The sequence below is a fragment of the Crotalus tigris genome, unplaced genomic scaffold (assembly GCF_016545835.1).
Source record: "Crotalus tigris isolate CLP2741 ecotype Arizona unplaced genomic scaffold, ASM1654583v1 scf7180000020968.1038771, whole genome shotgun sequence".
Taxonomy (NCBI): domain Eukaryota; kingdom Metazoa; phylum Chordata; class Lepidosauria; order Squamata; family Viperidae; genus Crotalus; species Crotalus tigris.
Window position 1 is genome coordinate 181,878 of NW_024098284.1, and position 14,402 is coordinate 196,279.

Below are 14,402 nucleotides of genomic sequence, written 5' to 3' on the forward strand. Positions count from 1 at the left end.
CGTCGTGAAAAAAAACACCTTGGCGTACCTATGACCTGGATGGCTGAGAACCTCCAAAGACACTGGGCAAGAACGCCACCAGGCTCAGAGCGCACCAAGGACCCCCCACCGTTCAACCCTGAGCCTCAAACATTCTCTCCTAACGGTGCCAGATGTTGCCCCGGGCAAGCGCAGCGGCGCGTCCCGGGAACGCGCCCGGGCGATGCTCAGCTCGGCCAGAGGGACGCTTTGCCCTGCTGGGGCGGCGGCCACCGGCGGGATCTCATTGGCCGGAGAGCCTCCCCCCCCACCCTTGCAAACTGAAGTCCACCAGAGGCTCCACCCCCCCCCCCGGCAAACTGAAGCCCACCGTCTTAAAGTCTTAACGCTTGAGCTCTGCTTGGCCACCTGACCTCGTCGCTGCCGGCCGGTTGACTTTCTATGCTACCTCCAGACCCGACCGGGAAGGCGATGAGTCTGGAGCCGGGACGCTTCGCTTCCTTGCCATGCTGTCCCGAGGCTTACCTCCAAAGGTGAGGGGCTCCGACCTGGGAGGAGGACCCCCCCTTTTTTTCTACTTCTGGGGCTCCCTGCTATCTTCTCCCCCCCCCCCCCACTCCCCGGCAGGGACGGCTGCGGGACGCGCGCGAGATGGCGCTGCGCCTTGGCGCAATTGCGCGCGGGGCTCTCCAAAATCGGCTTGCAAAGTGAATGTTTCTTTTCGGAGTGGGGGGGTAAGGAGGGTCTTTATCCCGCTTTCTGGGTCTGGGGGGGGGGGAAGCTCTTTCTGCCTCGGGCGACGAAGAGGCAATTTGGGGTGTGTGTGCCAGGTTGTTTGAGCAGGAAGTTTCTGGAGGCTGGCAAGGCTGCGGAACCGCCAGCGTCTTTACGCTTTCCCGGCTTTGCGCTCCTGGAAGCCGGCTGACGCCTGTTGCATTCAGACCACATCCTTAGCCTGGGTGGAGTGAGGATTGAAGGGTGCGTTTGCACAAACTGGTGAATGGAGTAAGGATTAAACCTGGGTTAGGATTTGGGGGGAGGGGTTGGTTAGTTTGTGTGAAGAATGTCTGTTCGGTTCTTGGGTGGTTTATTTAAAGCCCCGTTGCTCAACTTTAAGACTGGTGGACTTCAACACCCAGAGTTCTCCAGGCAGCCATGCCTGGTTTTTTATTTTCTCCTTTCCCCTAGAGTGGAGAGATTGCAGAGAAAGGGATTACAAGAGAAAGAGAGAGAGAGAGAGAGAGAGAGAGAGAGAGAGAGAGAGAGAATCCTTATCAAGAGGAATGCATTAGTGCCAGGGCATTCTGGGAGTTGGAAGTCCACCTGTCTTAAAGTTGTCAACCTTGAGAACCATGGCACTGGAGAATCCTGTGTAGCCCCAAATGCTTAATTCAGCATCGGTATGAAAAGAATCCTACTTGGAACGGCATTGCTAAACCCAGAAATAGTGCAAGCGTTGGAATAAAGGGATCCTTTCAATGCATCCGCACAGCCTCGTGTTGTTTCCCTGTTGCAGACTCACAACAACCTGTGTGGGTTGTGTTTCCTTGGGTGTCAGCCCTAAGCCACGCCCGGGGTTGCAGGCAAGCTTGGCCCTATGGATTTCTGCGGGCCTCCCATAAGTATATAGGTGGTGCTCGACTTACAACCACAGGTGGGCCCAAACTTTCTGTTGCTAAGTGAGACAGCCGTTAAGAGAGTTTTGCCCCATTTTGGCACCCTTTTTTGCCACTGTGGTTAAGTGAATTGTTAGTAACACGGTCGTTAAGTGAATCCGGCTTTCCTGGGCCGGTCAGAGGGTCACAAAAGGGAATCACGTGACTCTGGGACACTGACGCCGTCGTAAGTATGAATCAATTGCCAAGCGTCCAAATTTTGATCAGGTGAGCATGGGGGCGCTGCACCTGTGATCAACGGGAATGACTTCCTTCCAGAAGTTGTGGGTGCTCCAATACTGAAGGGTTTTAAAGAAGAGATTGGACAGCCTTTTGTCTGAAATAGTCTAGTCCAGGGCTTTTCAACCTTTTCACCCATTGTACCACTTTTAGGATATGGCAACATCCGAGTACCACCAGTCGCCTAGCAAGCTGTCAAAAACTTGATGACCCCCCCCAAAAAAGGAAAAAAGTGATGAAGTACAGGTAGTCCTCGACTTACAACAGTTCTCTTAGTGATTGTTCGAAGTTACAATGGCATTGAAAAAAGTGCCCCCCAAGCCACAGCTGAGCAAGACACCTGCCTGCCCACCCGGTGGTGCTCTTCCTCCTGTCCGAGGTTTCTATTGTTGTGAGCATTTCTGTTGAGGATTGGCAGCTTGTGTTTGGGTTTTATTCCCCCCCCCCCCGTCCTGTCTGCTAGGTGGTTGCAGCAGGTTTTGGTCCCTTCCCATGACCCTGGGACACTGTGACTGTCATAAATATGAATCAGTTGCCAAGCATCTGAATGTAAATCACAAGACCCTGGAGATGCTGCAACATTCCAGCTGATTGGCGCTTCTTCTGGGCTCATCAGAAGCACCAGGATCAGCGCCGAGCTCCAGCTGGAGCCTGGCGCTGATCCTGGCGCTTCTGCGGAGCCCTGACAGCCCCAAAGAAGCGCCAATCAGCTGGAAAGCGGCACTGATCCTGGCGCTTCCACTGAGCCCTGACAGCCCTGCAGCTCCAGCTGTCTCTCGCTCAGGCTTGTGCGGTGCTGCCACCGGTTCAGCTCATTCCCCTCCCCCGCTACCCCTTGTCTAGGATGGGCGCGTACCACCTGCCAGGTGCCCATAGACCACAGGGGGTACCCATACCACTGGTTGAAAAGCCTTGGTCTAGGGCAGTGGTGGCGAACCTATGGCATGCGTCCCAGAGGGGGGCACTCGGAGCCCTCTCTGTGGGCATGCGCGCCTCACTCTTTGGCTAAGTTTTTGCAGGAAAAAGCCATTTCTCAAGCCCCTTCCTAGCCAAAACAAGCCTGTAGAGCGAGCGCGCTGTTTTCAGCTTTGAATTAGATCAAATCTGACAACAGAAACAAGACTGACAGATGACCGGAGTGCTGCATGTGTTGCTCTCAAACTTACAAAGTATGAGCCAAGATTAGACAAATGATCAGCAGGCATACAACAGCAAAAATCGCATTAATTGTTCCAAAGCATGCCAAATGCAAACTTTTGCCTTTCGGTAAAAAGTTGTTTGTATCATTGAAAGCTCTGTTATTGTGTTTTTCTTTTAAGACAAAAGATCTTAATGTATGAGTTGTTTTTTCTCAACTGAAACCTCAGTATTCAGATTAAATTGCCGTGTTGGCACTCTGCGATAAATAAGTGGGTCTGGGGTTGCAGTTTGGGTACTCGATCTCTAAAAGGTTCGCCATCACTGCTCTAGGGTTTCCTGCTGGAGCAGGGGGTTGGGCTAGATGACCTCCCAGGTCCCTTCCAGCTCTGATATTCTGTTACAGACGTGCCGATTGCCGAGAGTTCAGATTTGGATGATGTGACCAGATGCTGCAACAATTATAAGTGTGAAAAACAGCCATGAGTCCCTTTTTCCCCCCCCCAGTGCCATTTTAACTTTGAACGGTCACTATAAATGAATCGCTGTAAGCCGAGGACTAACTTATTATTAAGGTCAGACGGGATCGATGGAGTTGCTCTCGGCCTCAGTTGCCAGTTTTTGCGCATGGAGAAGCCGGGCGAGCCGCTCCTTTGCGTGATTCATATCCAAAAATCAAGCTTCAGTATTCAGGAAATTTTTTATTAAGATCAGATCAGATCAGGCCAAGCCAAGATTTATCCGGTCTAATTTTGTAGTTTTCAGGGCAGGACCAATTGCCCAGGCTGCGACGATTCTCCTCCTCTTGGTTATTCAAAGATAGGTTGCTCTTGAACCTGGAGGTTCTGCTTCGTTTGGATTTGTTGACTAACTTCTGTTTTGTTAATAATAGCTCAGAGGTTGCAATCCGCATCTTCCATGTAGTTTTATTTTCTTTTGGATTTGAGTTATAACTGTCCTTTCAGCTTGTCATTTGCAAGGCAGTTTGGCCTAGTGGTTAAAGCTCCAGGCTAGAAAGTGGGAGACGGTGAGTTCTAGTCCCGCCTTAGGCATGAAATCCAGCCTGGTGACTCTGGGCCAATCACCAGGAGGCTATGAGTTCTAGTCCTGCCTTAGGCATGAAAGCCTATGGGTGACTCTGGGCCAATCACCAAGAGGCTATGAGTTTTAATCCCGCCTTAGGCACGAAGGCCTATGGGTGATTCTGGGCCAATCACCAGGAGGCTGTGAGTTCTAATCCCGCCTTCGGCATGAAAGCCTATGGGTGACTCTGGGCCAATCATCAAGAGGCTATGAGTTTTAATCCCGCCTTAGGCATGAAGGCCTATGGGTGACTCTGGGCCAATCACCAGGAGATGATGAGTTCTAGTTCTGCCTTAGGCATGAAAGCCAACTGGGTGACTCTGGGCCAATCACCAGGAGGCTGCGAGTTCTAGTCCCACCTTAGGCATGAAAGCCTATGGGTGACTCTGGGCCAATCACCAAGAGGCTATGACTTTTAATCCCGCCTTAGGCATGAAGGCCTATGGGTGACTCTGGGCCAATCACCAGGAGACAGTGAGTTCTAGTCCCGCCTTAGGCATGAAAATCTACTGAGTATCCCCATCTGGGTGGTTGTTTTCATGATGTGATTTTAATTACACTGTATATATATCTTGGATGGATAAATGTAAATATTGCTGGCTGGGGAATTCTGGGAGCTGAAGTCCATCTTGGAGTAGCTATGGTTGAGAAACACTCTTCTAGCATCTTCCAGAGTCCTCCAGCCCCCTTGAAGCTGGAGGAGAAAAGCCTCCGACAGGTTTCCCATCAACAATGATTGGAAGAGGGTGGCAATCAAGAGAATTCTTGAGGCTGGGAGAATTCAACTTGGGCCATCCAGTATGGACATCTGGAAAGGGACTGGAGAAGGTCCTTCCTGTTCTCCAGGAACGTGGGAGGTAGACACGTCTCCTCCATGGTGGAACTCCATCTACTCCATATTTTCCTCCTGGATGTAGAGTGGTTCCCAGTTCTCCTTGTTCTGTGGAAACAAGTAACTGCAGGACCGTTTCAACATGTTTTGAGGTGTGTCTGGACTCCATCTGGCTAGCCTGATGGGCAGGGGAATTCTGGGAGTTGAAGTCCACCCATCTTAAAGTGGCTGAGCTTGTTTCGTAGACCCAAGATTTCCTGGTGGTCTCTCATCCTCGCCTGAGTTGGTCTAATATTGCTAAACTATTATCATGGAAGCATATTTTCCGTTGTGCCCATCACGGTTAGCTTGTTCTCATTACTATTTGCTTTGATTTTATGGCATATTGGCATGGTTATTCGTTGTCCGGGGTCCCTAGGGATCAAGGTGGAAGCGTTCAAGAAAAGACTGAACAATCAGCATGCTGTCTTGAGCAGGGGGTTGGACTAGAAGACCTCCAAGGTCCCTTCCAGACTTAAGATTCTAAGATTCCATATATCCTGTTAATCAACACATTAAATAAATCCATTTGTTGTGCTGGGAGGGGCCTAGATGTGTTCAAGGTCAGGGGAGGGGCAACTGAGTGATGGGACCCAGGCCATGGTGGCAGGGGAATTCTGGGAGTTGAAGTCCACAAGTCTTAAAAGTTCCCAGCTTTGGAGACCCCTGGTGTAGAAGACCAGTAAATACAGCATCCCAGGTGGGTTTTTTAAGGCAACCTATATTTGGGGTTAGATCTGGAGGCCCCAAATTGTGCAATGGAGACTCTGAAGTTCACACATCTTAAAGTTGAGAAACACTGTTCCTCTTTTGCAATCCTTCAGAAATCATAACATCTTAGAACATGGCGGGTGGAGAATTCTGGGAGGTGAAGTTGAAGTCGATCATAAGATAAGATAAGATAAGATAAGGTAAGCTAAGCTAAGCTAAGGTAAGATAAAATAAGATAACCTTTATTGTCATTTTTTTTACTGTGGGCCCCTTGGCACACATTAAAAATGAAATTTAGCTGCTTGCTCTCAAAGTGTACACATGCATAACACAGGCATGCTATACACAACATATGTATAAACTTACATCCTTACTACATATAAATATTAATCGTAGTCCTTTATGAATACATAATGGAAAGAGAAAGCTTGAGAGTTCACAAGGTTAATACTGTATGCAACGAAGCTGTGATTGAATCTGGATGTTCTCCTTCGGATATCACGAAGCCCCCTTCTCCTGGAAGGGAACAAGGAAGTATATCCATCTGAAAATGTGGCGCCTGGAGGATTCTGGGAGCTGAAGTCCATCTTAAAACGTAGCGCCTGGAGGATTCTGGGAGCTGCAGTCCATCCATCTGAAAACGTGGCGCCTGGAGGATTCTGGGAGCTGAAGTCCATCTGTCTTAAAATGTGGCTCCTGGAGTATTCTGGGAGCTGAAGTCCATCTTAAAACGTAGCGCCTGGAGGATTCTGGGAGCTGCAGTCCATCTGTCTTAAAACATGGCACCTGTAGGATTCTGGGAGCTGCAGTCCATCCGTCTTAAAACGTGGTGCCTGGAGGATTCTGGGAGCTGAAGTCCATCCATCTGAAAACGTGGCGCCTGGAGGATTCTGGGAGCTGAAGTCCATCCATCTTAAAACGTGGTGCCTGGAGGATTCTGGGAGCTGAAGTCCATCCATCTGAAAACGTGGCGCCTGGAGGATTCTGGGAGCTGTCCATCCATCTTAAAACGTGGCTCCTGGAGGATTCTGGGAGCTGAAGTCCATCCATCTGAAAACGTGGCTCCTGGAGGATTCTGGGAGCTGAAGTCCATCTGTCTTAAAACGTGGCTCCTGGAGGATTCTGGGAGCTGAATTCCATCCGCCTTAAAACGTGGCTCCTGGAGGATTCTGGGAGCTGCAGTCCATCCATCTGAAAACGTGGCGCCTGGAGGATTCTGGGAGCTGCAGTCCTTCCATCTGAGCCGGGGGATGCCTACATGCCTTTTTTTCAGCCCATTTGCTGGGTATCATCTGGTCAGCCTCCCGTTTTGCAAGCCTGTGCAAAGGCAGGAAGGCCGACGTCCAACAGGCGGTGTGAAATTGCAGGCGGGGTGGGTAGCTCAGCTCCTGGAGGAATGTGGAGGAGGGCCAGGATTGGGGTCCCTGGAAGGCTGCCTTGGACTTGAGATGCCGCTGGCTTCGGATTGCAAAGAGTTTTGGATTCCTTTGCAGTTGAGGCTGCGTTGATACTTGGACCCCGAAGCGGAAGCAAAAGAGGAAGGAAAAAGGAAGGAACCGGAAGCGTTGGACCCTGTGCTGACCTACTAAGGGGGTCAGATGCTCATCAAATGACCCAGCCAGCAAGGAAGGAACTGGATATGGCCAGTCTAGAGAAAATAAGGAGTGACAGGAGACAAATTCCTTGTGGGTCCAATCACACATGGCCAATAAAGAATATTCTTTATTATCTTACAAGCCTTGGTAAGGCCACACTTGGAATACTGCATCCAGTTTTGGTCACCATGATATATAAAAAGATGTTGAGACTCTGGAAAGAGTGCAGAGAAGAGCAACAGAGGATCAGGGGACTGGAGGCTAAAACATATAAGGAACGGTTGCTGGAATTGGGAATGTCCAATTTAACAAAGAGAAGGATGAGGGGGGGACATGATAGCAGCCTTCCAATCTCTCAGGGGCTGCCCCAAAGAAGAGGGAGTCAAGCTCTTCTCCAAAGCGCCTGAAGGCAGGACAAGAAGCAATGGATGGAAACTCATCAAGGAGAGAAGCAACCTGTAACTAAGGAGAAATTTCCTGACAATTAGAACAATTAACCAGTGGAACCACCTGCCTCCAGAAGCGGTGAATGCTCCAACACTGGAGATTTTTGAGAAGAGACTGGACAGTCATTTGTCTGAAATGATCTAGGTATTACAGACCTGCGAAGGTCATAAATGCATGGACGGGGGAGGGCCAAAGTTAATCTTTCAATACCATCGTAACTACAAACGGTCGCTAAGCGAGACAGTCACTAAATGAGGACTGCCTGTATTTTCCAAGATTCCTCTGAGGGTGGATGTGAGGGTCAAAAAAAAAAAGGCTTTGTGTAGCCGTGCCCACTTTCCTATTTAAAACACACATACACACCCTGCCTGAGCTCACACAACCTGCTGGACTGGACCAGAAGGAGCTACAGGGATCCTCACAGCATCCTGGCCCAAAACACGGTTGACTAGTTGATGGTTAAGTGGTGATTTAATGGCATTTAGAATAGAATGACAGAGTTGGAAGGGACCTTGGAGGTCTTCTAGTCCAACCCCCTGCTCAGGCAGGGAACCCTAGACCAGGGGTAGGCAACCTTGGCTCTTTTATGACTCGTGGACTTCAACTCCCAGAATTCCTGAGCCAGCCACGCTGAGGGGAAAGGGAGAGATTTCCAAGCTGAGCCATGCTGGCTCAGGAATTCTGGGAGTTGAAGTCCACGACTCATGAGAGGGCCACAGTTCCCTCATGCTGGCTCAGGAATTCTGGAAGTTGAAGTCAACAAGTCATGAGGGGGCCACAGTTCCCCCATGTTGGCTGAGGAATTCTGGGAGTTGAAGTCTACCAGTCATGAAGGGGCCACAGTTCCCCGATGCTGGCTGAGGAATTCTGGGAGTTGAAGTCCACAATCCATGAAGGGGCCATAGTTTGTGAACTCAGACAGTGAATTGAGCACAATTGGGAATCAATGAATTATACAGGTTGTCCTCGATTTACAACAATTCATTTAGCAACCGTTTGAAGTTACAAGGGCACTGAAAAAAGTGATTGATGACTGATTTTCCACACTTATGACCGTTGCAGCATGCCCGCGGTGAAGTAATCAAAATTTGGACATAGACTAGAATGGAATAGAGCTAGAAGGGACCTTGGAGATCCTCTAGTCCAGCCCCCTGCTCGAGCAGGAGAACCTATATCATCTCAGACAGGTGACTGTCTAGTCTCTTCTTAAAAATCTCTAGTGATGGAGCGTCCACGATTTCTGGTGGCAAGTTGTGCCACAGGTTAATTGTCCTCACTGTTAGGAAATTTCTCCTTAATTCCAGGTTGCTTCTCTCTTTGGTCAGTTTGGCTGGTCTAGAGAAAAGAAGAAATAGGGGAGACATGATAGCAATATTCCAGTATCTGAGGGGCTCCCACAAAGAGAAGGGGGTCAAATTATTCTCCAAAGCACCAGAGGGAAGGACAAGAAGCAATGGATGGAAACTGACCAAAGAGAGAAGCAACCTGGAATTAAGGAGAAACTTCCTAACAGTGAGGACAATTAACCAGTGGCACAACTTGCCACCAGAAATCGTGGGCGCTCCATCACTGGAAAAATTCCACGTAGGGTTAGGGTTAGGTCACCATGAACTCGGAGAGGAAAATGGACATTGCCAACAAATTCGGAGTGCTTGGGTATCGTTAGGAGGGCACTGGCCTAAAGCGAAAAGGTTTTATAAAACCCAGCTGAAGGCCTAGGACTGGGGCGATGGTGCGTGTGCCCACAGAGAGGGCTCTGAGTGCCGCCTCTGGCACCCGTGCCATAGGTTCACCACCACGGTTATATAGGGTTTCCTGTCTTGGGCAGTGCATTGCCCTAGAAGACCTCTTAATGACGAGAAGGACCAGGGGTGACATGATAGCAGTGTTCCAATATCTCAGGGGCTGCCCCAAAGAAGAGGGAGCCAAGCTGTTCTCCAAAGCGCCTGAAGGCAGGACAAGAAGCAACGGATGGAAATTCATCAAGGAGAGAAGCAACCTGGAACTAAGGAGAAATTTCCTGACAGTTAGAACAATTAACCAGTGGAAAGCCTGCCTCCAGAAGCAGTAAATGCTCCAACACTGGAAGTTTTTAAGAAGAGACTGGACGGCCATTTGTCTGAAATGGGATAGGGTTTCCTGCCTGAGCAGGGGGTTGGACTAGATGACCTCCAAAGTCGCTTCCAACTTTATTATTATTATTATTACTACCTCTAAGTGCCCTTCCAGCCCTATGATTCTATGATCCTGGGCAGGGGGCTGGACTAGAAGACCTCTAAGTGCCCTTGCAACTCTGTTGCTCTACGTGCTACATCTTCGAGGTGCCACGGTTGGGAGCCACGGAGGAGTTACACTGAGTGCTCCTCCTGGGTGCCACATTTTCTACCCAGCCTATCCGAGCCAGCTGAGGTGGGGAGGACCACACAGCACTTGTCTCCCTCCCCCCCAGCCGTGGGCTTCCTGCATTTCTGGGCTCTGTGGGGCAAAGAGCCCCATGAAAGATGGGGAGGGGGCCCTGGGGAGCTGGGGGAGACCTGGGGGAGGGAGGGGAAGCACCCAAGGAGGGATCCGCTCCAGCCTAATCCTTTCAAAGACGGAGATGCGCCATGCGCAGACAGCGGGCTTAAGAGCCTAAGGAGGGGGGAGGGGGCCTCTCTGGAGAGAAAGCCAGGAGGAGGAGGAGGAGGAGGGGTATTGGAGGGTGAAGGAGACCTTTCTTTCTTTCTTTCTTTCTTTCTTTCTTTCTTTCTTTCTTTCTTTCTTTCTTTCTCTTTTTCTTTTTATTTCCTTCCTTCCATCTTTTCTTCCTTTCCCTTCCTTTTCATTCCCATCTCCTCCCTCCCTCCTTCCTTCCTTCTTTCCTTCCTCCCTCCATCCCTTCTTTCTTTCTTTCCCTTCCTTTTCATTCCCATCTCCTTCCTTCCTCCCTCCTCCTTCCTTCCTTCCTTCCTTCCTTCTTTCCTCTCTCCCTCCCTCCCTCTCTCCCTCCGTCCCTCCCTGTCCCTCCTTTCTTTCTTTCTTTCTTTCTTTCTTTCTTTCTTTCTTTCTTTCTTTCTTTTTCTTTTTCTTTCTTTTTCTTTCCTTCCTTCCATCTTTTCTTCCTTTCCCTTCCTTTTCATTCCCATCTCCTCCCTCCCTCCTTCCTTCCTTCTTTCCTTCCTCCCTCCATCCCTTCTTTCTTTCTTTCCCTTCCTTTTCATTCCCATCTCCTTCCTTCCTCCCTCCTCCTTCCTTCCTTCCTTCCTTCCTTCTTTCCTCTCTCCCTCCCTCCCTCTCTCCCTCCGTCCCTCCCTGTCCCTCCTTTCTTTCTTTCTTTCTTTCTTTCTTTCTTTCTTTCTTTCTTTCTTTCTTTCTTTCTTTCTTTCCTTTTCTTTCTTTATCTTCATTTTCATTCCCATCTCCTTCCTTTCTCACTCTCTCCCTCCCTCCCTCTCCCTCCTTTCTTTCTTTCTTTCTTTCTTTCTTTCTTTCTTTCTTTCTTTCTTTCTTTCCTTTTCTTTCTTTATCTTCATTTTCATTCCCATCTCCTTCCTTTCTCACTCACTCCCTCCCTTCTTCCTTCCTTCTTTTTTCCTCCCTTCCTCCCTTCTTTCTTTCTTTCCTTTCCTTTCCTTTTCATTCCCATCTCCTCCCTCCCTCCCTCCCTCCCTCCCTCCCTTCCTTCTTCCTGGCTGCCAAGGGAGGAGAGGAGAGGAGAGGAAAGGAGAAAAGAGGCGGGGGGGGGGAGAACCACAGCAGGTGCAACCTGTGGGAAGCCACCCTTAATCCCCCCCCACCGCCCCCCCTTTAAGGCAGTCTGGCTGTCATTTCCGAAATGGGAGTGGCTGGTCTGTAAACATTTCTCCCCCCCCCCGCCCGATCTGGGAGGGAGGGGGGTCTAATTACATATCTCTGAGCATCCGCCTTTGATGGGGTGGGGGGGGCGCGGTTGCGTGCAGCCCCAGGAGAGGCCGCCTGGCAAGGCTGAACTTGGCTTCCCATGGCAGCCCCCCCCCACGGAGGGGAGCAAAGACCCCCCCCCAGATCCCTGGGAAAGGAACTCAGCCAGGGCCAGGCTGGCCCTCCTCCCCCCACCTCCACCCGGGGGTGCCCCTTCTGCCCTACGGGCACCCCTGATTTTCAGCCCCCCCCCGCCGCCCCCCCGGGAATTGAAGGGGGCTCCCTAGGGAAGGTCCCGGGATGCGAAGTGGTGAAGGAAAGTCAAGGAAAGCCCTTCAGGAACTAGGCTGGAGAAATGAAAGGAAGAAATGGAGAGGATCCACAGCCAAGAGAAAGGAAAGGAGGGATGGATCTTCTGCTCCTCTTCCTCTTCCCCCTCCCCCGCCTCCTCCCCCCTCCGCCTCTTCCTCCTCCTCCTCCTCCTCTGCAAAAACCCCACTCTGCTCTAGCATGGATGATGTTCCTTAGTTGGGTCATGAAACGTCTGTAAGGAAACCACCCAGCCCAGAGAGCACCAAGGACCCCACAATCCATCCATACTCCCTTCCTTCCTTCCTTCCTTCCTTCCTTCCTTCCTTCCTTCCTTCCTTCCTTCCTTCCTTCTCCTCTTCCTCTCCTTAAACCCCCCTCCCCTTCCAGCACTGATGATGTTCCCTAGTTGGGTCATGAAACATCTGTAAGAAAAACCACCCAGCTCAGAGAGCACCAAGGACCCCACAATCCCTTCCTTCCTTCCTTCCTTCCTTCCTTCCTTCCTTCCTTCCTTCCTTCCTTCCTTCCTTCCTCCTCCTCTTCCTCTCCTCAAACCCCCCTCCCCTTCCAGCACTGATGATGTTCCCTAGCTGGGTCATGAAACATCTGCAAGAAAACCACCCAGCTCAGAGAGCATCAAGGACTCCACCATTTAAATCCCACTCCTCCTCCTCCTCCTCCTCCTCCTCCTTTAGTGAGAGAAGTTCAAATGTTTGGCTAAACTCAAGCCAAGTCTTGTCTTTAGAGTTTTAACTTTTAACTAATGATCAGATTGACGGATACATTGATCAGTCAAGACATAGATCAATCAAATACATTGATAGAAAATAGATAGATAGATATGAGCATAACTGAGTCCCAAAGAAGAGGGTGTGTGTGTCAACCTCTTCTCCAAAGCCCCTGAAGGCAGGACAAGAAGCAACAGATGGAAACTCATCAAGGAGAGAAGCAATCTAGAACTAAGGAGAAACTTCCTGACAGTCAGAACAATTAACCAGTGGAACCACCTGCCTCCAGAAGCGGTGGGTGCTCCATCACTGGAGGTCTTTATGAAGAGACTGGACAGCCATTTGTCTGGGATGGAATAGGGTCTTCTGCTTAAGCAAGGGGTTGGACTAGATGACCTCCAAGGTCCCTTCCAACTATTATTATTATTATTATGGATCATCGCACAGTCAGCCAGATGTTCAGACTGGATTTGGCATTTTGTCTACCTATCGAGTCCTTACCCAGGACCTGGGATAGGCAGATGTGGATGTTTGATGGTATTACAGGTATCGTCGCAGGATGGAAGCAGTTCCTAATAAGGCCGCCTTTTGCAATTGACTAATAGCGAATTTGTCAATGCCAATGGTGTTCAAGTGGTGCTCCAGTTGTTTTGGGATTGCACCCAAGGAGCCTATGACTATTGGTACTACCCTTGCTTGCTTTTGCCACAGTCTTTCTATTTCTATTTGTAGGTCTTTGTATTTTGTTATCTTCTCCAGTTCTTTCTCTTCTATTCTGCTATCTCCAGGCACTGCCACGTCCACTATCCAGACTTTTTTGTCTTTCTTATCGACAATTGTTAAGTCTGGGGTGTTATGTTGCAGGTGCTTGTCTGTTTGAATTCTGAAGTCCCAGAGCAGTTTCACTTTATCATTTTCTATGACTTTCTCTATTTTATGATCCCACCAGTTCTTGCTTACAGGCAAATGATATTTTTTGCAGATCTTCCAATGCACCATTGTTGCTACTTTGCCATTATTATTATTATAATTATAATTATTAAGGACTACTTGTGCTTTTGCTTTCCCCCCCTCTTCTCTGCTTTCCAAAATCCAGCATATTACTTTTTGAAAAGTGACATTCCCGGGCAGAACAGAATTTAGGCAGTTGTGGTGCAACTTTTCCAAATTGCATCCGGCATTTTTCCATCCAGGCAGGATTTATTAATTTCGCTGGAGAGGAGCTGTCCAAACAGGTTGAACAATTGATCATTGAATTTAAGGCACCTGTCAAAATTAAAATGATTACTGTCCGGGATGGGTTTTTTTTTTTTTTTTTGTGGGGGAGGAAACATTCCTTTGGGTTTGAATTTGACAGGTTTAGCATCTGAGCTTCCTGTCAAATTGGGGTTTCACTGATAAATGTTCAGCTTCCTGTTAAAAAAAAAGCTCTGTTGCTTTTATAGCAGAAACAAACATAGTTTATGGGACTTCGTGTCTGGTATGAATGCAGCGACTGTGTTTTGTTATTCTGGCTTGAGAATTTACCAGGTTATGTGAAACCCACCAGGAAATGGTCAGGAAGCACAATCTCTCTCTCTCTCTCTCTTTCTCTTTCTCTCCCTCCCTCCCTCTCTACCTATCATCTGTCTGTCTGTCTATCTATCTATTTCTATCCATCCATCCATCATTTTTCTCCCCATCGTATCCATCCATTGTTTCTATCTGTCTGTCTTTCTATCCATCCGTCCATATCTATCTATCATCTACCTACCCACCCACCCAC

General features: G+C 49.2%; 1 protein-coding gene across 3 annotated transcripts in view; it reads left to right on the top strand.

Moving 5' to 3' along the window:
- Window positions 1-435: 435 nt before the first annotated feature.
- The window catches only part of TP63 (tumor protein p63), a 160,648-nt gene continuing 146,681 nt past the window's right edge, over window positions 436-14,402 (top strand). For all 3 annotated transcript variants that reach the window (XM_039369088.1, XM_039369089.1, XM_039369093.1), the window contains exon 1: window positions 436-512. In XM_039369088.1, coding sequence (XP_039225022.1) covers window positions 451-512 — 62 coding nt within the window. In that variant the 5' untranslated portion in view covers window positions 436-450. The remainder of the gene's footprint in view (window positions 513-14,402) is intronic.